Raw genomic sequence first — 23792 nt, 5'->3', positions numbered from 1 at the left:
TTCAACGGCTCCTTTCTCACCGTAGCGATTCATATATTATTCAGTCGGCACGACTGGCTAATTATCATTTCTTATTCTGGGGAATTATGACAAGAAATGTGGTCGACTGGCACATAATGAAGACTTTATCAGTGCGGGACTTAACATTATTAACGAGAGACCCTAAAAGCATCCTTTTAACAGGGTGGCTTTGGTGAGATTCATGGGGCCCGGCCGACAAGCGCTCCTTACACACTTCCTTTCACGGCGGAAGCAAAAGTCAATATTTTCTCTTTCCGGTTCTGGGAAACAGAATTCAGAACCCTGTTTACTCACCAGAAACCTTTTATTTCATTATTAAAAATGTTAAGAATGTTTTTCTGGGAAGCAAGACTCCAGTTATTCATAAGTGGTCACTGATAATGAAAGAATAACATAAAACACAACTTCAAAGGACAAGCTAGGAATAATAATTTTGCTATAGATATTATAGACTATGAAATATGTTGGTACTACCATCCATTGTAAAGGAATTTTAATTGATATTAGGTGACATATTTTTTGTCCAGAAACCAATTATTATCATTTTTCCATAAAAGTAATATTAATTTGACCCCCTCTTTCCTAACACAGCCATTTCACAGAAGAAATTAACTTCCTTTTTTTGAAGAATTAGCGTAATTAGATTTTTTTTTTGTTAAATTAAACCAAATAAGCTGGTTTAAGATGTAAATGTTTTTGGTGTTTTTCTTCCTCTTATTTTTGGCTAGTAAATTTGTCTTGTTTTCATTGTTGGTAAATTAGTGGAATATAGAAATACTGACATTTTCTGGCCTTCCCTCAAAGGTACAGTTGTGTTCCTGTCTCACTTTTACATCCTTGTCATTTTCATAAGAAAAACAAGTGCCTTAGCTTTCTTGTCATTTCCTGTCCAACATCAAAACAGTTTTTGTCGTCCCTAGACCTGTGCCTGCTGTGCTCGTGCGCCGTACGCGCTGCACTTTTCACAGTGGGCTAAATTGATGAGCCTCCCTGGTCGAACGCTGCTCTGAAAGGGTTGCTGCGGGTCTCTCCCTTGAGACCTGCTTTACATGATAACAGCACAAATCTGTAAACAACAGTCAAAAACATTTCACGGGTGAAAATGAATTCTGCTTCATGAAATCTTGAATTCAGTCTGTAGTAAGATAGTTCTCTTAGAGCATTATTTACAAATATATTGAAAATATTAAATCAATGGTTATGGCATGGTGGTGCAGCACATAGTGCTGCTGTGTGGCACTTGTGAGATCGCCATGTGATGGAATGGCGTCCTGTCCGGGGTGTACCCTGCCTCATCGGCAACGCTGCTACGATAGGCTCTTGACCACTGCAACCTTATGGCTTTTTTATTTCTTTTTCCTTTTTTCTTTTTATGGGATAGGATAGACTAGGATATGATTGTACTTGATATGTATAATAGTATGAGAGCATGATAGTGGGGTGGTACAGTAAGTAGTGCTGCTGTCTCACAGCACATAGGTGGTGTGAGAGGATGTAGGTTTGATCCCCACTTAGTCTGTGTAGAGTTTGCATGTTCTACCCCAGTCTGTGTGGGTTTCCTCCGGGTGCTCTGGTTTCCTCCCACAGTCCAAAGACATACTGTGCAGGTTCACCCATAGTGTGTGAGTGACAGAGTGCGACAGAGTGTGTTCCACTGATGTATGGTTGAGTGACCCAGTGTAAGTAGTGTATCTAGCGGTGTGAGTCACCTTGGTGAATAAGGTTTGTAGGCTCATAACACTACATAGAGCTCATTGGAAGTCGCTTTGGAGAAAAGTGTCTTATAAATGTAAAATGTACTTTATTAATCCCTGAAGAAACATTCACAAATTTTCTTCTCATCACCATTAGACTTTTCCCAAAGCAAGTAAATCAAATTATAGAAAAAAAAATGATACACCAGAACAGCAGCATTCCCTTTTTTTAAAACAAATAAGAACTGATGCTCCACAGAGTAATTTTTCTTCTGAAATAATAAAAACCTCTGGCAAGAACACTGGCAATTCTCTTGCCAAGTCTTTTGTTATACAGTCTTCCTCCGCCGTGAATCCTAATGTAAAAACATTGCGGTAAAATGCTTGGCCCTTTGAAGCGCTGCTCTGGTTTGATTAATATTTAGCCCCGTCCTGTTTCCATGCACTTTACCTTATGCATTTTAAATGACCAACACAAAGTGTCCAGCGAAACAAACACATCATTTTAAATTAATAAGCAAAATTGATTTGAGAGCCCCTTCAAGCAAGAAGGTCTCCATACAAATGGAAAAACCCCAAGGTTAATTATTTAAAGTAAGTGATCTTTATAAGAGTAAATAATTTTTGTTTCAACCCAGCATTGTCTCAGGTGCGAGAGCCAAAATTGTCTTTGATAAGACAAAGTAGGCCCGTTCACTTTTATCAGGGGCCTTTCATCTACTGGCACATGTGGGATTTGATCTTGAAGGCGTCCCTCCTCTCTTTCGGCCACATGGGAACATCAAATAAAACGTCCAGCGAAAGCTTTTCTTTCTGCCTCCTCTTTGTGTTGACGGGGCTTTCGGTCGGTCAGGGTGCAAACGCACGACACGCGTCCGTGAAAAACAGAACCCTGGATATTTTGCACGAATCACGGGAAGATGACTGAACTTTGGGTTTCATCACTGAATTTCCACTCATCCTACCCAACTAGTTTGGTTTAGCGGCTTGGGGGGCTGTAGTTGATGGTATAGTGGCTAGTGCTGCTCTTTTCTGAGCTGAGGGTTACTGGTTCAAATTCTGCCTCTAGCTGTAGTACCCTTGACCAAAGTACTTACCCTGAACTGTGCCAGCAAATTTTCTCAGCTTTACAAATGGCTGAATAATTGTAGTTGGCTTAAAACTGTGAGTCTCATTAGAGAAATGTATGAGTTGAAGGTAAGTACCTTCTGTCTGGCTCAATCTTTATTATTTTAAGACTGTTCTCCTGGTGGTGTAGCGGTTCAAGTTACTGCTTTTGGATCCAAAGGTTGCAGGTTTGATCCCCACCTCCAGCTGCAGTACCCTTGAACATGGTACTTACCCTAAATTGCCCCAGTAAGACCACCCAGCTGTAAAGATGTGTGCGTAATTGTAAGGTTGTAACTGTGATAGTTGTAACCTTAACACTGTAAGTCACTTTGGAGAAAAGGATCAGCTAATTGAATAAAAGTAAATCTAGATAATTGACCTCGATTTTAGGTTTTTGCTATTGTGAGATATTCACTGTACCAATATCTCATCAGGAAAAGTGTGCCGTGGTGTAAATACATAACTATGGCAACAAAGACAAAGCTATTACAGTTTTTAAAAAGCATCGGATTTTTTTTTCTTTTATTTACGACTGGATTTTAAAATTCTTCCAGCATTATGGTGGATAGGAGGGCTCTTCCAAAAACAATGTACATAACAATACACAGCACCAGTGAAAAGTGAGAGCACACCTGAGCAACCTGTCCAACACCTGTATGGGACAAACTGGACAGGCAAATGAAAGCAAACCAGCAAAATAACTCTGGGATGTGCTGCCGAAGAGCTGGGAAGACATGTGGGCTGCTGTCCTGATCACGTTTGTTACCGAAATGTTGAACGTGAGCAAAAAGTAGGTCCCAGCAAATGTACTCAAACTTTTGACTGGCACTATATGCTCATTAAAGCAGGCGCGGTCCAAGTCTGAGGATGAGATATTGTCTCCAGATGCTGAATAGGTGAAAATCTCTGCTGATGCATTTACAGGGGACCAGGGTACAAGGTAAAAGCTGTCATATAATAACACATAGAGTACAGTGGTTTAAGTAAAACATAGCAGAATGAACACACACAGAGGCTGAAACCGCTTGTCCCGAGCAGGGTTGCGGCAAACTGGAGCCTAACCCGGCAACACAGGGCTCAAGGCTGGAGGGGATACACCCAGGATGGGACACCAGTCCATCACAAGGCATCCCAAACAGGGCTCGAACCCCAGACCCACCAGAGAACATGACCTGGCCCAACCCGCTGCGCCACCATGCCCCCTCAACTATACCAGAGCACTAATTAATATTCCTGCTTGTAAATTCCACCCCTCTCATCGCCCCAGACACCCCCGGTGCTCCTCGCACCCTCCTTACAACACACATAGGATTTAGGACTGGTGTCGCCACTTCAGGACATGCTCCCGGCGCTCGTCGGGACTCCTCTCCTCGTGTCAGCATTAAAGTTTCAGGCGCCGCATGGGTCACCGGGATGCGATGTGACTGCTGTTTCCAGGCACGCCGGAATACCTCCCCACAGGAGCAGCGCTGCAAGGCAGCCGTGGGCAACGCCATGTCTGACATTGGGTTCACGAGCCGCTACCGTTGTGCTTTTTCCTAGTAGCAATAAGTGTACAAAGCTTCTGTAGGAGGCCCTGCACCCTGTGTGGGAGGGCAAGAAGAATCGGTAAAAATAGCTCCAAAACATTATAGAATAAAATATTAACATCTTCAGTAATTTGTTTTAAGGACACACAGAAGTAATATGACTACTATTGTCAATCACGAATATTGTCATTAATCACCCCTCCAGTACAGGGTCATAGTGGTCCAAAGCCTATCCCAGAAGCACAGTGCATGAGGCAGAGTACGTATCATATTCATCCACATCCATCACAAAGCAATCACAGTTTTACACTCACTCACTCACACACAATACGGGTAATTTAGTCACCAGTTCACCTGAGACTTTGTCTTTGTCCTGTTGGAGGAGGTACGACTACTGCTGCTACCCAATGTACCACTGAGCCACTCTCATTAGCTTTTTTGTATGATCAATATTCACTATATTATTTGATGACAAAATATTTCACAGCTGGACAGACATTTGAATTATGCGACTGCAGATTTATGAATGCTGAGGCAAATTAGCATTTCTGATTCTTCTCAATACTGAGGATAACCCAACGATGAGCGGACGTCCACCAAGCTCTTGTCCTAACTGAGCAGCGCTCCATGAAGTGTTTTCGGCTTCAAAATATTTCACAGAAACAAGTTCCCATAGAAAATAACTAAAATTATACTCCTTGGTGAAATACACACACACACACATTGTCTGAAACCGCTTGTCCTAAGCGGGGTCGCGGTGAGCCAGAGCCTAACCCGGCAACACAGGGTGTAAGGCTGGAGGGGAGGGGACACACCCAGGACGGGACGCCAGTCCGTCGCAAGGCACCCCAAGCAGGATCGAAAGGGGCTAAAAATCACTTGTTTTATCATCACAGTCCCAGAGCAGAATTTTTAGTCCTTTTTTGGAAAACACAAGTGACTTTTAACTTTGTTTTTCTATATATATATATTGGGGTTTCTTAAAGATTTTTAATGCATTCATGAAAGGCGTCATTTGGTGTCAGTACCGAAAGTGATTTTAAAGACTAATCAAAGCCCTCCTCTCATTTTCACGATCCAGTAACACTGATTCATTGTGAAAGAGGTGTAGAGCCACCTTCAATTCTGTGTAAGTAGCACAGAATGAAAATGTATATTATAACCTACTCACTCTAAAACATCTATCTAAAAATCCTACCCCAACTGTCATACTCGGTAAAGAAAACTTGTGCAATCATACATTTCAAAGCAAAATGCACAGAAATACTAGAGATCTAACATATATTGTGTATCTGTCTTTCTGATCTACACTGAAAGACTACATTTATACATTATTTAAGCCTATTAATAAATAAATACGCTTCAGACTGAAATTTACATGACATAACCTGACACGTTTTTACTGTTGCTCTGTGGAAAGAAAAATGCAACACGAAACATACAGATGGAGAAGGGCCTTGCGAGCGGTTATGAAAGCGGGGTGCTGTGTTCTATGAGACTCCCTGTTTACCTCCACATGGTGTTTGCAACACGCATCCGACACACTGAGATCGACAGTGTCCAAATTATGGTAAACTGATAGCTCTAAAAATAAAACAAGCTGAAGTATGTAAATAAGTTTGGCCTTGATCACTAATGAATTATTGCTCATATGAAATAAATAGTTAGGGTACATAGTAGTCAAGTTACACCGTTGCTCAAGGAGGAATTACAGGAAAAGGTGTTTTGTCTTTTAACAACCATCAAAAATGTGTTGCTGAAAGTAGTTGGTGTGTATAGAGTATGTGTAAATATGTGTGTGTGTGTGTGTGTGTGAGAATGTAACATCAGAAATATTTCAATAGATGCAAAGAAGTTTCAAAAAGAAACCCAATAAAGCATAGTGATGGTGTCAGTCTTCCATTTTTTCACTCTATGTCGAAATGTAAGATTCTTCCAGTAAGGAACCCTATACTGTGATGAGTGAAACCATATCTGCCATTCTTTATTTGGTGACTTTGGTGTTTATAGATATTGCTCAAAAAATGAAAATGAACTGAAATTTCCAATTCTGAAATGTTTTGTAACAAATGAAGAATAGAGTCGACACATTAATAACCCGGACCTGCTTATTCAATAGTTCATTTTTTATTTGCATCAGTATACAATAATCAACATGACATCTTTCGGTAATGATGGGTATTTGTGTGTTCCATCATATGCATCTTTCTCGGTGAGGTGTAAGGGTTCAATTAAAGAGTGTCCGTAGCACCAGACAAAGGGATCAGCCGTTCTTCCGCTCTTTGGTCGTACATTTGTCCATCCGTCTTCAAAGACTGCATTACGCACCGCTGACAGCTGAAACATCTAGAAGGCTGGGACAAGTTAATTCCTGTACTTGACACTCATTCGTGTTTTAACTTACCTCAAACACAGCGAGGCCAAAGGTGCACCCTGGTTTATTTATCGAGTTTTTAGTGGTAACCATGGAAATTATCTCCTGCTCCGGCTCTTTCTCGCCCTAAACTTGTCATTGAATGAGGCCGCATTCATGATGAAGGACTGCCGTCTGGTTGAGAAAATATGAGTTTTTCTTTACGTCTCGCGGTTCTTCTGTTGCAAACAGGACATTCGTTACGCTGTCATTTCATCACCTTAAAGCAGTGCCTCTGACGCTGATTTCTCTCAATGGGTGTTCTCCTTTCCATCAAGTGGCCACAATATTTCATCTATCAATATGAAAACCCCTTTGGATCAGAAGGCTCATTAATTTGGCTCATGTATAATTTAATTTTTTAGAAGTTTTCAAGCAGTGTGTTTACATCACTTTTCAAATGAAAAATTTATTTTCAGCCAAGAATGAAATTTAAATAGTCTAGTCAATTAGTCCAGCTGGGAGAACCCACTGTCTGAATCTTTATCCTAGACAGTGAGCAACAAAAAGCTAAAATCTTGTTTTCTTCTTAGTTTTACCTGCTCTGGACAAGTTATAACCTGCATGAATGTGTCTTAGAAAAGGGGTTAACTGACTGTATTTGCCTTCAAAAGGAACATGCAGTCTATCAAGTAAGTATTTTTTTTAATCATTTTTGTACAGTTCTACAGTTCCCCCATTAAATTTCAGAGAGAGACAGAAAAAAAGTCAGCAGTGGAGGTTATTTATTACCGACAGCTAAAACGTTTACGAATTGGTTGCACCGAGACTTGGAACTGTTTGCAAATTATAATTTACATGTACTATATGCATATCATTTTACATATATATGTAGCCATCCCTCGATTTACAAACTCTCTTTATCCGAAATGGCTCTTGGTTTTAGATACTGAAATTTTGAGAGCAAAAAATCAGTATAACAAAATTTATCAGAAGCATGGCCATAAAAAATTGAAAGTCCTACATTGCATGAGTAAAGAGGAAGTGCAGTAATGCACTGCAGTTGGTGCATCCTCATTTAGATCTCTCCATCTGTTGGTGTGTGAGGAATGTGACAGTTTTGCATTAAGAGAGTGCGGCGTTTATGAAATTCCACAGAAGTGTCTGTTGGCCATATTGGGTGTGTTATTTAATTGAATAATTGGGGAGACACCAGAGGTATTATCAGGTAAATTTAGCTGATGGGTTTTCAGCTATGTATGTGCATTTTGGCAACAGTGTGCAGTTTTAATGAGTTGTTCGCAAAAAACATAACATGCTCACTGAGATCCTGCGTGCTTTATTGCTCATCCTGAGGAGAACCGCTCAATTAAAAAGAAAAGTGGGAAATACCCTGAAGCAGTAATTCCGCCCTGCAGTTTCCAGTGGAGAGGTAAAAATGCCCTGAGCTTTCCAACCACTGTATGGAAGCTGGACAGAAAAAGTAACTAGTGTAGTGCTCTTATGTGGTGTTTTCTCTAAAGTACATCACTTTGGAAAGCAGCCTGTGGAAAATAAACAAATGTCACCTGCAATCTGAAGGTCCGGGGTTCCAATCCCCCTCCTGCTACAGTATCTTTCATCCCCACTACGAACCATAAATGGATAAATCATTGTGAAGTCTCTTACATCCTAAGTCACCTTGTCAGCAAAATAAAGGCCAATAATATTAAACACAGTTTGCAAATGCATTATGAGTAAGAAATAAGTCAATGCCTTGTCTTTTTTTTTTTTTTTTTCAGCCATTCAGCAGCTCTGGAAGCAATAAATGTATATAAAGACCGTGTTAGTTACTAGAAGCCCAGCTGCTGTTGTTATAATATACAGAGTCAAGCTCCCATAAGCCCCTGTCCATTAACACTGTATATGTTGGAGCGGCTTCGGCCAAGGCGTAACATGAGGAAATGAGAACATTTCTCCAGCTTCCACACACCTGCTTCAGGTAAGGAAGGTCTTCAGACAGAAAAAGAACACAATAAACTGGACTGGGAGAAGACAGTCACACTAAGCAGAACAAGGGCCCGTATTGTAAGGAAGAAAGTGGCAACGTGGCAAAACACAGCTACCAAGTAAAAAAGTGGCATTTCACATAAAGGAACAAGATTTTTCTAAGCACACATGAAAGAAGCAAAGCCCTCAAAGCATAGAAAAGCTTCTCAAAGCCTGCACCTGTACCTGCATTCCTCTGTGCGTCTGCCCATGTCCTTCTCAGTGCCAGCGGAATTTTTACTTGGCAAAATCTCCACCGAGATAAATACCAATGAATGTCCTCTACTGTCAAGCATATTTTCTGTTTCTGCCCGTAACATAATTAAAAGAACAAAACCGAATGAGCACATAACCAGGTTCGAAGCTCCAAAAGGGAGTACTGTATATAACTGATAGGATAAGAAATACATACATCCTTGATAGACTGCGTGTTCCTAAATAGAAAATATAACCTGAACAAACGCATTTTTCACTGGAAATTGCGCTCAGTTTGGCTTTCCGTGCGCGCTCTAAATGTTTATTTTCTCATGGCAAATAGCACTGGTGAACACAAGTGTCCTTGGCTGTTATCTGAGCATATGAACTTGCAGCGTTTTTCATTCATCAAACACGACTGATCGGTGTGAGGACAGTGTGTAGGTTCTTCCAACATAATCATGTGTTGTGTACGCTACGGGCCGCGTAAGGGAGTATTAGACCACACGTGCCCCTCTGTAGCCCTGTAGACGCAAACGCGGTCCGAGGAGAGAATCCGAAGACGTGGTTGATGTCGTGGGAAACAGGAAAATGGAGAGGGAGATGGGCGAGGGAACAAGGAGCGAGGTACATGGAGGAGGACGGGTCAGACGCTGAGGCAGAATCGTGGACACAGGAGAGACGGTTGTCTCTAAGAAATTCCGCAACTGGGAAAGAGCTAGGGATGGTTTTAATGGACGACTGCTCCGATTGCGAACAGGTGCCTAATCGGAGTCAGGTGCCACTGCTTGAGGTGCGTGTGTGGTCGCGACACCTCTTCCCCAACTCTGTCCATCGGTTTCCTGTAGCTGCCTGACTCAAATTCAAGGCTCTGGTTATAGCCTCCAAAACCATCAACGAATCTGCTCCCCGATATCTACTTATAAGACTTGATCACACCCCAACTAGACTGTTACGCTCCTCCACCTGTCTGCTTGGGGTTCCCGTGCATAAGATGTCCAAAATCAAATGCACTAAGGTTTTCAGTTCTGGCTCTGATGTGGTGGAATGAGCTCCCCCTCTCACTCAGGATTGCTCAATCTCTCAACATTGAAAAAGGGTCTCAAAACTCACCTCGTTCAGACTTCTCCCCTTATCTCCTATGTGCTCCATGAACGGGTATATGGCACGCCCAGTCTGTGAGAGGGAGGGGAGGCGAGGAAGAGGCACCTGCACACACCTGTTACTAATAACATGCCCAATTTAACCCAGCTCCCTGACACTGAGAAGGAGAAGGATGGACAACACAAAGACAGACCTCACACAAGAGACTGAGAGCAAGCCGAAGCACCGACCCAAGAAGGCCAACACCAAACCCAGAGCACAGGAACACACCCTGTATCACCACCCCTTTGCCCTGACACCCCAGCACTGTGTTAATAAAACATCACCTGTTCTTTGGACAAAAGCATCTGCTAAATGAGCAAATGAGACATCACTACTGGACTGATTTTGACTTCAGCACAGATTGAACTGGGATGTGGGAAGAAACTGTGGACTGACACCTTAGCCTGACCCCTTCCACCCGTGTCAAAGATAGGAACAGAGCAGAGTTCATAAAGTCTTCACTTTGCACTGAAAGCATTTACATTGTTCTCAGTTTTCGTACCTTAGTTCCAGGTTCTGTGATAGCGTTAAACACAGTTATTTACTGATTATTTCACTTCATAGTAAACTAATTACACACACATAGTGATATGCTCATTTCAATATGGGGGCAACATGGTGGCACAGTGAGTAGCGCTGCTTCTCACAGCACCTGGATGGTACAAAAGGACACGGGTTCAATCCCCGCTCAGTCTGTGTGGAGTTTGCATGCTCTTTCCATGTCTGTGTGGGTTTCCTCCGGGTGCTCTGGTTTCCTCCCACAGTCCCAAGACATGTTCTTCAGGTTCCTAGAGTGTGTTCCACTGATGTATGGATGAGTGACCCAGTGTAAGTAGTGTTTCTAGCAGTGTAAGTCACCATGGTGAATGAAGTGTGCGGGCTGATAACACTACACAGAGTTCATTGGAAGTTGCTTTGGAGAAAAGTGTCTGCTAAATAAATGAATATAAACCAGATAATAGTGATGGATGTATTTACACAGTCCTTTTGTCCCACTCACAGAACACCCCGAACTCCACTCACATTGCTTGACTGAATGTGTTTATTACAATAATGTCATTGGTTAGTCCTGGTCAGGGTCACAGTGGCCAAGAGCCTGTCCTGGAATCACTGGGCACAAGGCTGTGGGTCCACCCTGGAGGGGATGCCAGTCCATCTTTGGGCAGCCCCACACACACACATATTTACTCATTCACACAGTGCAGGAAATTTGACATGGCCAGTTCACCTGAATATTACAACAATTTATTCTGTTTAATTTTTTATTAATTGAGCCAGTAATTTTCTCCAGTGTATAGTAATCCATTTATAATTTGTACATTAACCTATTTACAATTAGTGTTTGTACAAATTGTTTTTTTTTACTCGAGCATTTCAGGATAAGTACCTTAATGAAGGATACAACAGAAGAATGGGGGGCTCGAACCCCAGTCCTTTGAGTGCCATGTCACCTTGCATAGCCAAGGAAGGTTCCAGGGGCTTTAATTCACTGTTAATTTGCATATATCAGCAAAACCGTTATGCTTGTCTGTTTTAACTCATCCTTAAGGTCAAACACTGCGCTGCTGCACATTGCAGGACACACACACACCGCGTGACTGAGTCCTCCAGGTCACTGTTAAAACTGAGCCAAAAAGGCAAGTGCCTTAAATTCTCAAAATATTCCTCATTTAATCCTACAATAAAGAAAACAGAAATAAACACTTTTTTAAATGGTGAACCTACCTGTGTATCAATAATTAATGAAAAACAAATGTCTCTTAAAACTTTTACCACAATACATTCTTATTGAGCTGATTGTGAGTATTCCTGGATACAAAATATTATTATAATATCATATCAGGTTCACAATGATCAGACTTACTGTGGTAGTTGTAAACAGTGATGCCCTAAACCCAGCGTAAATACAGTACTCCAGCTGAGTGTGGTATTAATGGGATGTGAATATCCATATTTCATTGGTTTAAAACAGCTTTGTGTGTGTGCGCGCGTGTGTGTGTGTGTGTGTGTGTGTGTGTGTGTGTGTGTGTGTGTGTGTGAGAGAGAGAGAGAGATACTAGAAACAGCACAAAGCAGAAGGGCTGGTCCATGGGCAGAGAGCAGTGGTCATCAGTTAAACTGATCATCACTTCTCACTGCTCATCATTGCAAGCCATCGCTAATCAATAATGTCACAATTTATCACTGATCAATACTAATCATCACTGAAATCCCTGACCATTAACACCGTTGCTATCATGCCCACCAATCACTGATCATCATTAATCATCTCTGATGATCATCAGTTATACTATATATGATCATCACCATCACTGCTGAAGATCTCTGACAAAGCTCTGGACTTCTCTCTAGACTTGTGCTCATCTTTGGAGAAAATAATGTAACGTTATGTAATAATAATAATAATAATAATAATAATAATAATAAAAAAATTACCCTCATTTATTATCAGTGATCACCTCAAATCACCCCTGATCATGACAATGACAGCGAAGGACCCTCACTTTGTACACAATACTGCAGTACACCAGAGTTTACACGACTCCTACTCGTCCTGCCTCACTCTTCATCATGATGAAGACGAGGAGGAACGAAACTTGTCCCACACATGAAGACGCAGAGCGCGGAACAGCCCTTAAAGCAGGACGAACACGAACACGGAAGGGCTCGGAAAGGTGCCGGGCCGAAGGGTCCGAGAAGAAGCGGTGCGGTAAACTGGCACTGCGAAGTAAACCGTAGGGGCGACGAGGTAAAGGCGCGGTCACGTGAGCGGCAGCGCGCACCCTCATGGTGCGCGGCGCGCTCCGCGCCACCCCGAGCTCCGCAGGGGGTCTTGACAATCCTCACATTCCCCCGATCAGATTATGAATCAGATTATGAATCAGATTACGAAGTGTACTCAATCCTCCGTCGATCTGGCCCTTTTCTTCGCGCGCGCTTCAATATCACTAATGTCGCGCGCTATTGGCTGCATTTGACAGCTGCCCGGTCTCCGCAATCCGATTATTGTCGCTAATACTTTCACTGCGTAATCCGCCCGCGCCGATGGCCTTTTCGCTCTTATTCTGGACTCGCCCCCCACCACGGTCGCCCCATAACACACACACACACACACACACACACACACTCGGTCTCTTTTATTCAAGAAACACAACGCACACATAGTTAATAAAACACAAGCGGACCATTAAAATGAATTTGGGGTCCTACTGAAGGTATGGGACGCAAAGAACTCATTGGAATAATAATAATAATAATAATGATAATAATAATAATTACCAGTCCGTTTCAGACTATATGAACCATTCTTACAGGACAATAATTAGTACAAAAAAATGTATTTCTAAATTGTCAGTAAAAGCTGTTACTGTACAGAATGTGTACAGAATGAGATGTAACTTTTATTGTAACTTTTTGCTGGAATTATTTCAGTTTTTACTTAGATGGTAGGACTTCATGCAATAAATAGGACTATACAATCCGGAAAATAACATCAAAGCAGTGTTGTTGTTGTTGTTGTTGTTGTTGTTGTGTTTACCGCTCTGTTTGCTTGTTACTGGCACACGTTCAATAGACTCTGGATCGCTTCAGTTTTATTACATTTTCCAAACTGACTCTTTTCATACAGCACGAACTCGGGACTATATTCGCATTTACCGGAAGAATTTGAGACAAAGGGTCAATTTTGTCTTTTTCCATGTCAGAAAGTATTAGGAATGCAAATAAAAACGCAAAACAACGACGGTTTCAGTCTTTACACTTGACATTTAATAAGGAACAATATAACTATGCGAAATTGTAATAGGAAAGAAAGGGATTTGTAATATCAACTGCAATATCAATTTTTGGCTGTTAAAAATTGAGAATCTGAAAGGCAGAAGGTCGGGATTCAAAAATATAACTTTTTAATTCATAGAAAATGTGACAGCATTTTCATATTCCTAAGAAGACATAAATTAAACAGACAAAACTGAATAGCAAAAAAAAAACATTAGGTGCTGTCACAGGTCGCTTTTCACAAGCTTAGATTGCTTGCTTATTAGAAATGTATATATTTTCAATTAATACTGCCCAATATATTTCAATTACATAGAGGAAAACAAAAATAACAGAACTTCCAACAACTGGTGTAAATTTATAAACATTCAGAACTGCATTTCGAAATTGCAGATAGAAGGATGAAATAACAGGCTGGAAAACCCTGAAAATATTATTACTGTTTCCTTTCATTAGAAACATATTTTCTCATTTTTTTAAATCTCTGTTTTGCTCAAACTGCGAGGTCTTCTGATCGCAAAGTTTAAACAGTGCACAATTCATGCCTAAAAACAAGAAGGAGGAACATGAGTCTGAGACTGTAAAACATATGGACAGAGAAACTGGGATCAAGCAGTCACTGCATTTAATTATACACATATCACTTATTAGCACCAACAGATAATACATCAAAAATTGTACCAAAATCGCAGTTACTCAGATTTAACAAACTGCTCGACGTTGTGTTAAAAAACCCAGTTAGAGGAGGGATACAATTCCGAATCATAGCCAGAGCTAATACACTTGCCATGCTGAATTAATGATCTACTTTGATTTTTTATAATGAAATAGAGTTTAAAAAAAAATTCGAGAGGATATATTCGTATTTCCGTATCATACCTTTCGCAGTTTTCTTGCGCGGGATCCACATTTAACGACACATGATTCCCATTTGAGCGCAGCCTCTTTGTACCTTCTCGTTATATATATATATATATATATATATATATATATATAATGTGAAGGTTTCAGACGAGCATGTTGCAGGTGGCCAGTTGTGTGAACAGTGAGCCGTTTCAATGGCACTGCCCCACTCTCACTCGAGCACCTTATCATTAATTTTAAGTTTCTCCGAGCACCATATCATTAAGAACATAATAGAAAACCGTCCGTGAAAAAAGCGGGATTTACATACGGCTGTCTGCCTGCGCTCTCCATTCATTGTAAGTTATTTCTAAAAAAAGGGGAAAAAAAAAACCCGACTCGATGCGGAAGGCAAACTAGTAATAAATGTACTTATAGTAAATAATTTTTTTTATTCAAAACTTAAAAAGCGGTCAAGATTTATCGCAAACGCAACACATCTTTTGCTTGTTTAGCAAGAATATTTCAATGAGCGCCTCACACCCTGCTTGTGTTTTTCAGAAAATACGAACGAAACAGTAAAACATGTACAGTGAGAGTATCAGAACGTAACGGAGGGGTGTAATAGCGAAAGGAAGCGCGATTATTTCATATTATTGCAATATTTCTCGGTTACACAATGTCTGAAGACGCACATTTCCGCCTAGTGGTGGAGCAACGAAAGTGCATTTGTTGGAGACATTTTACTCGGTTCTTTACTGACCTCTACAGGCTAAAATGAGCAGTTCCCTTTTTTATAATACTGAATATAGCCCGTTTCAGCATTATTTAATACATATAGCACTTGTATACATATATTTTGGCAATAGCTAAAGGCCTTGATTTAGTCATCAAACTGATATCAATTTTAGATGTAAGTGCCTCCCAAAATATCATAATGCATACATAATTTCTATGCAAATATGCGCAGACTATGTCAAATTAATTTCTTTTCTTTAAACAAATCATTAAAAAAAATTAATTTTCATTGCTGAATTAGGGGGGTGCGGTGGCGCAGTGGGTTGGACCACAGTCCCATTCTCCGGTGGGTCTGGGGTTCGAGTCCTGCTTGGGGTGCCTTGCGATGGACTGGCGTCCCGTCCTGGGTGTGTCCCCTCCCCGGGTAGGCTCCGGTTCCCCGTGACCCCGTATGGGACAAGCGGTTCTGAAAGTGTGTGTGTGTGTGTGTGTGTGTGTGTGCTGAATTAGCAAAACTGTGGACTGCATGATCCGATCCCGGTTGTACATTACACTCTGATCTTCCTGTCATTGGTTGGGTCTGAAACTAGATAAGCAGCTATAGTACAGTTTATTTTTATTTTACAGTATAGCATATAACCTATGGTATAGTCTATTCTATTCGTGTAAAATTTATCATACATGAATATAATTAATTATGAATGACAGTCCAGAGCAGAAAAGAAAGCTGACCTCGCATTGACACACGTATTCAAATAACGCATACATTATTTGTACAAAATCCCCGCCGAACAATTATTTCGACCAATGGGAACGCACGGTGCCTCTGGGACACGCCCCCTTTACGCAGCTCGCAGAAATTCCCACCTCAGGTCCAGTCAGAAAGCAGGTTGTCCGCGTCAGTTTTCCCTGAGAAAACGATAGTGAAAGTTCCGTGCGCGTCCACCAAACTTCAACGAACAGCGGACGAACCAATCAGCGGGCTCCTTTGTGCGCACTGCGTTAGATTGATTCTTAACTTTATTGATGTTTTCTTAGCAACAGTTTCAATATGTTCAGTGCTGCTGCGGGGTCCGAGATATGGCGAGTCCGCCTAAACAGGAGGTTTGTACATAAATTGCTTTACATAATAACAATGATTTATAGTTTTTATTAGTGACGCCGTGTCATTTGCGAGTTATTAATTTGTCCTTTCAAAAAAAGGTCGCCCAGGCAAACCCCGAGTTCGAAGACGTAATGTATGTATCTGATGATCATATTAAATAATAATTTTATCATCGAAGTTTTATGGTTCGACCCTAGGCTACTCTGTATGTTTTAAAACTGTCAGGTTTTAAATTTTTAGTTTGAGCCAGCGGGACCGGTGAATACTTTCGCGGTTGAACCGAGCAATAAAAACAGGTTTTACTACTAACTCTGACTGAAATAATTTGTCGTCCGGACAGTTTTGTGGTTAAGTGACAGTCAGTCACTTGTAAGATAATTCGTCCAACTGTACACGACCATTTATGCTAAGTTAATGTATTTATATGAATGTTGACCACTTTCTCACTTGGTTTTGCTGGGTTAGTGCAAATGGCGCGAGGACGTCGTGCCCGTAAGAGACGCTCGAAGGACTTGGGTTCGAGTCCCAGTCTCACCTCCTGCTTTGTGTCCTTGATCAAGCCTGCAAGGTGCTTACCCTGAACCAATACAGTAAAAAATACCCAGCTCTATAAATGGATAAATTACTACGTAGCTCAGTGTACAAACACCACATTGCAAGTCGGGTCAATGTATTGTTAAATAAAATACTAAAGTTTCAGTTAATGTTACATAATATTTAAATACATTTCATTGTATACCTTCTAACATATAAACCACCTGCACTTTACACAAGGTCTACAGAATTATACAGTTAAATAAAATAAGGGAGCAGAAGGGCAATAGTGTTCAGGGCTGTTTCATTACATTCCGAGGGTTCGAATCCCACTCTTCAGTAGTAACCTTGACCAAAGTACTTACTCTGAACTGGCACAGTATGAATACCCTGTTGTCTAAATGAGTAAATCACTGCAAAGTTCATTATGTAACACTGTAAGTCACCTTGGTCTAAGGTGTTATAAATAAAGGACATTAATAATAGCAATAATATCAACCTGTCTTCCAGTGTCTTTGAAGTTACCGTGTTTTCATTTATTTGAGATTATTAAACAGATCTCTGTTAAAATTATTCCTGAATTTTGTTGAATTAGTTTTTTGTTTCACTGGGTAAAATAATTAATCAAAAATTAAAATCTAAGTAAGTCCACAGCTATGTGGAATGCTTTTACGACTTGTTTCATATCCCCTGGTTTCCATTTCTTTGCAGATTTTCTCTAATGTGAAGGCCACTATTGACCTGTCAGCATTTAAAGAAAGAGAGAAAGTTATTTCCCTGTTGTATGAAAAGCCTTTGAGAACGAGAAAGTTGAATGGAATGTGTTACAAAACCCAAGGTTCTTTTGAGGAGCTGGAGGAACTGTTTCATGAAATTTCCTCCTTTAAAAAGTCAGATGTTCACAATGTCAGACATCAAAAGCATGAGAGCAGTCGGTCGCCAGTGCAAGTGATGTCTGTGGAGGTTGTCGACTCGGTCATGTCTTACATTGAGCAGAAATGCTCCAAGGAACTCGATAAAATTGGAGGGAACGAGGTTTCTATGCACGTACACCGAACCCACGACAAAGTGCTTGTTGACTTCCGGCTTGTGAACCCACAGCACCCCGAGTTCTTGTGTCACCATGCAAGAGAGAGATTTATAACGTTCTACCAGAGAATTGCAACAAACCTTCAAACAAGAACATTTGATGTTGATCCAATTGTCTTGCAGCATCGCAAGCAAATTGAGGTCAGATTTCCGGAACTTCTGATATCAGACATTCCACGTAAACACTCATTGAGAAGCAGCATCACAGTGATGGGGAGCTACACAGACATAATGTGGTTCGAGGAGTTCCTAGAAAATGGCATGGCGACCTCTCAAAGAGTTGTGAGGGACCAGGGGCGGTCGCCACAGAGCAGACATTCCGACCTCTCTGGACCCTCAGCTAAGCAACCTGAACGGAAGGAGGAGGGTGAGAGTTGTCCCATTTGCCTGGATGTCATGAAGAAAACGGAGATGAAGACTCTGGCCCGCTGTCAGCACTCATTTTGTGAAGATTGCTTGAAGAAGGCCTTCAGTTCCAAACCCATCTGTCCAGTTTGTGGTGTTGTCTACGGTGAGCTGGAAGGGACGCAACCACAGAATGGCACTATGGAAGTATCGACTTCAAAAGCACCGTTACCCGGATATCCTACGTACGGCTCCATCATAATCCGATACCAAATACCAAGTGGTATTCAAGGAGTAAGTACTCACAGCTTGCGCTGGAGGCAAGGCTGAATGCCATATACAGTATATATATATATATATATATGTGTGTGTGTATGTATATGTGCATATATATTATATATACAGTATAATATATATTTTAGGTTAATCATATTAATTTTTGTTGCCATTCAGAATGTTGCTGCTTGCATTTTTAAAAGTACCCAGGTATGATTTTTTTATTAGGTTGTTTAATTCATCAGGATGTATGTGTTTCCTCCAGGTGCTCTGGTTTCCAACCCCCAGTCAAAACACATGTGTTTTGGGTGGACTGTTGACTCTAAATTGCCCTTAGTGTGTGATTGTGTGAGTGTTGTGTGTGATTGCCCTGCAGTGAACTGGTGTCCTGTCCAGAATGTACTCTGCCTCACACCCTAATCCTCTTGGACAGGCTCTGGACCACTGCAACCCTGCCCTTGACAAGCAATTATTCATAATAGATGGATTAAGGATAGTTTAAGAGGTTGATAATATTGAACTTAAAACATATATCTTCTCTAAGCAGATATTCTTGTTGGATATTCTTTTAGTAAAAATTCTTGTTGTGTCTTCTGTAAACAATGTGTCTGATTTTGCTTGCAGGTTGACCGCTTCTTGTGAAGCACATATAGTAACTGTTCCCATGTTCTTAGCCTTTGAATATGTTTAAATAGTCCACTTATAATTTTTATCACCATCGTCATTACAGCAGTTTATGTTTAGTTGCAAAGCAACTAAGTTTTACACATGTACGCAATTTGGGCAAAGTACCTTTCTTGAGGGTTCTGTAGCAGTTGTCCTCCAGGGGCTTGAACCAACAACCTTCAGATTAAAAGTCTGAGCTTAACTGTTGTGCTACGGTCCTTATGTCACTCAGGAGGAGCACCCCAATCCAGGGCACAGTTACGAAGGCATCTCCCGTGTTGCCTTCCTCCCAGACTCCCCAGAGGGCAGGAAGGTGGCCAAACTTCTGAAAAGGGCCTTCCAACAGAGGCTCATATTCACGATTGGCCGGTCGTCCACCACGGGCCGAAACAATGTGGTCACATGGAATGACGTACACCACAAAACCTCCCGGACAGGTGGACCCACCAAGTAAGTGTAGCACAGCACAGGTGCAGGTTGACTGCCCCTTGCACTGGTTTTTTTTCCCCCCCAGCTTATTTGTATCTACAGTTGTTCCTGAGCTTGCTTACCAACACAAATGGGATCAGAAGTCTGTCTGTAATTTGACTTGTTAGTATTTGTAAAGTTACTTTCGTTACAAAGTCACTTTCTTAAGTCACATTCAATAGAACCTCAATAATATAGACATTCCTTGATTCATTTATGGGTTAAGTTCTGTTAAAGTCTCAGATATAGCTATAAAAGTTTAAAAAATACTTTTCTTCTAATATTTCAGTAAGTTCGAGATACAATAGAATTAAAACTTTTAATAGAATCACAGTAGAAATATTTTGTCTCACCAGATCCTATTCAGTGTTGATTGTTGATAGATTCATATCAGGCCCATATGTTATTGATCACCAACATTCAGGAATACCAGGCACAAGCTGTAAACGCCAGCTGTGTTTAGTTAAGGCCTGCACTCCTGTTCCCTTTGGATGTGTTTTATTGCCACCTATTGGCTGGACGCATTAACACAGGTCACTTTTCCTACACAACAAACTAAAATTTTAGAAAATAGAAAAAAAATGGGTTAAAAAAGTGCCATTAAAATTCAACGAAATATTCATATCTTCCAAAATTCCTAACTCAAATGTAACAGGAGAGGCCAGTGTATATTAACAATGGAAGCTTTTAGCTGAGATTACATGTTAAATCAATTTTTTTCCTCCTCTGACCCCTTGTGCTGTAGCTATGGTTACCCAGATCCAGATTACCTGAGCCGAGTAAAAGAAGAACTGAAAGCCAAGGGGATTTATTAACGTCTTGACTTTACTTGTGAGCAGTGACCTCATACTGCATTGCTGGAGTGGCAGCACCCTAGGTACAGTTTTATTTCTCTTTAAAATCCATTAACGGCTCCTCCGGAGCAATTTAAAGCCTTCTACACCCCACATCAGTGGTCCAGAGGAGCCGTGTTGTTACCCAGTTGTCAGTGGCTGAACAAACCATGGACAGGAGGAGGGTTTACTGTCAACCACGGTGTAAAGGTGTCTGCTGTGTACAGTGCTTTTGTTAACCTCTCAGCTGGGGGTCTGTCTCTTCTCCACTGGGAGCTCAGCACCGGCAGATCTGCAGCATGACGGCCAGGGTGACAGGCATGCGAATCTGTGAAATACCTGTCACTTCCTTTTCCTCATGTTGGGCAGGTAATGAGAAAATCACACACACACACACACACACACACAGAGGCAGAAGCCGCTTGTCCCAAGCAAGTTCGCGGCAAACTGGAGCCTAACCTGGCAACACATGGCGAGGGGACACACCCAGGATGGGACGCCAGTTCGTTGCAAGGCACCAAAAGCAGGACTTGAACCCCAGCCCCACCAGAGAGCAGGATCTGGCCAAGCCCGCTGCACCACCGTGCCCCCATGAGAAAATCAGGGAGAGAGAAATTATTGAAATGTTACTATTTCTTTTCTAAACACTATCAACAATACTACCAGTTTACACGCATGTGAGTTTGTAATATTTTGTTTTATTTGTATATACTGTATTTAAACGGAAGCTTTCAATTGTAAACTGATGGTTTAGGGACCTAGAGCCCAAGCAGAAAGTTCTTTAATATATCTATATATATATTTGATATTTTTTACACATTAAAAAATGTCAAGCATTGCAGGTCTTATAAGGTCTTATTAGGTGAGGAATTGATTTTGGGTTACAAGCAAACTTAATTAAGGAGGGGTAATATTAGAGGTCTAATAGAACCTGTTGTGGGCTATTTATAGACAGTCCTTTCAAATATCAGTTCAGAATTTCACAGTATTGATTCTGAATAATGTGTTCTTTGAGCAGTATAGATTAAGAATAACCAACACATTAGGTAAGCTTTTTGATGTTCAGAGGTTACGGATTACAAATAACTTTTACCTGTGGGTGTAAAAAAATGGTCTTAATACCATTAGAATAAAATAGGAAAAGCTAAAAAAATTTGTATTTGTTTTTGGGGAATTTTTCGGGGAGTGATTCTGCTGTGGTTATTGTCATTTTTTGTTTTCTTACATAATGATACATTTACACACATACAGTTTATTAAAGCATGTGTGTTAATATTTTCTTAGGCTTTAGCAAATTCACTAGATGGCACTCTGATAAAGATAACAGATAAACCCTGGCATAAATATACTGCAGACTTTTACGTGTTACTTGAGACGCATGACTGATGCCATCAAGGAATACTACCAATTTACACGCATGTGAGTTTTTAATATTTTGTTTTATTTGTATATACTGTATTTACACAGACGCTTTCAATTGTAAACTGATGGTTTAGGGACCTAGAACCCACGCAGAAAGTTCTTTAATATATCTATATGTATATTTGATATTTTTTTACACATTGAAAAATGTCAAGCATTGTAGGTCCTTGATGAAATAATTTTTTTAGCTGCTTTAAATATTTTATGCTGCAGTAGCTGGTTCATGACAAAGGAGGGGTCTTGCTGTGGTACCCCTGAGCGTGGCATTTAGCCTGAATTGGTGTACGAAAATACGGTATTTATATGTATGTAGTATAAAAATCCCTGCAAAGAGATCCAAGTACATATTTATTGCAGAAAAAACACCGTTTAGTTTTAGATTTGCATTTAATCTTCCATGAGGCACACTGCAGTACAACAAAAAGCTGCAATTCTACTTTACAAGTTTGTAGCACCTCTGCCAATCCTTAAAGGCTGTTCAGTGAGTTCTCCATTAGCGATGCAGTACTGTGCAAAAGTCTTAGGCGCTTAGATGTTTCACAAAAGTATTTTAGATGGTTTTTTGCATTTATTTATTTAGCTGACACTTTTCTCCAAAGCAGCCTATAATGTTAAGGTTATAATTATGACAAGCTTACAACTATTTACCCATTTATATAGCTGGTTAATTTTACTGAAGTAATTTAGGGTAAGTACGTTGCTCAAGGGTACTACAGCCTGAGGTGGGGATTAAACCTGCAACCATTAGATCCGAAGGTAGTAGCGCTAACCACTGCGCTACTAGCAGTCCGTTATTTAATGTCTTCTGCAATAGTGTTGATGGGAAAGAGCATATTTTAGATTTCCAAGCATTCCTTTTTAAAAAAGTTACAGTATTACAATAAGGGTTTTGTATGTTGTTAAAGAAAGTAAGTACACACAGTCTGAAACCACTAATCCCAAGCAGGGTTGCAGCAAACAGAAGCCTAACCCGACAACACAGGGTGCAAGGGGAGACACCCAGGGCGGGACGCTAGTCCATCGCAAAGCACCCCAAGCAAGACTCGAACCCCAAACCAACCCCGCTGCTCCAAGCAGTTGTTGACGATGGATGGTTACTAATCTTTGTAGGAAGTTTATTCATTAAGAGCATTATTTTTGGAAGCATTCTCACTTTACAGCTTTTTCCCCAAGTGCCTAAAACTTTTGCACAGTACTGTAATGCATTCAAAAAATCAAAATAAAGGAGGGTAGAGTAATACATATTTGTGATACAAAACAGCATCGCATGTTCTTCCAAAACACAAACACGTAGTTTAACATCCAGTGACTGATAAACTACTTTCTTTAATCCCCGTTTATAATTTACAGACAGCAGATAATTGTTTTAGAATTTAAATTAATTTCATAATCATTTATTATTGTGCAATTTGCATAAGTCAAAAATACTCATTTATTAATACCAATATTTAGTCAAAGGATCATGTCTAAATTGTCATAAAATGTGTAACATCTGAATTGCAATGTAACCCCAAACTGATATAATAATCATGGCCTACAGCATATCAGTTTTACAAGTCATGTCCTAAAAATTCAGACCCTTCACCAAACAAAACATTTTGTTTGACTGAATATTCCATT

General features: G+C 40.6%; 1 protein-coding gene across 1 annotated transcript; it reads left to right on the top strand.

Moving 5' to 3' along the window:
* Positions 1-16483: 16483 nt before the first annotated feature.
* LOC108938057 (E3 ubiquitin-protein ligase DTX3L) lies at positions 16484-21186 on the top strand. The gene is made up of 4 exons (XM_018758335.2): positions 16484-16538; positions 17785-18801; positions 19682-19899; positions 20663-21186. The coding sequence occupies exons 1-4, from the start codon at positions 16515-16517 to the stop codon at positions 20730-20732; spliced, it is 1329 nt and encodes a 442-aa protein (XP_018613851.2). The 5' UTR covers positions 16484-16514; the 3' UTR covers positions 20733-21186.
* Positions 21187-23792: the final 2606 nt, after the last annotated feature.

This window comes from Scleropages formosus, chromosome 17 (assembly GCF_900964775.1).
Source record: "Scleropages formosus chromosome 17, fSclFor1.1, whole genome shotgun sequence".
Classification (NCBI taxonomy): domain Eukaryota; kingdom Metazoa; phylum Chordata; class Actinopteri; order Osteoglossiformes; family Osteoglossidae; genus Scleropages; species Scleropages formosus.
The sequence above is the reverse complement of the archived record's forward strand: the minus strand, read 5'-3'. Positions and strand labels throughout refer to the sequence as shown.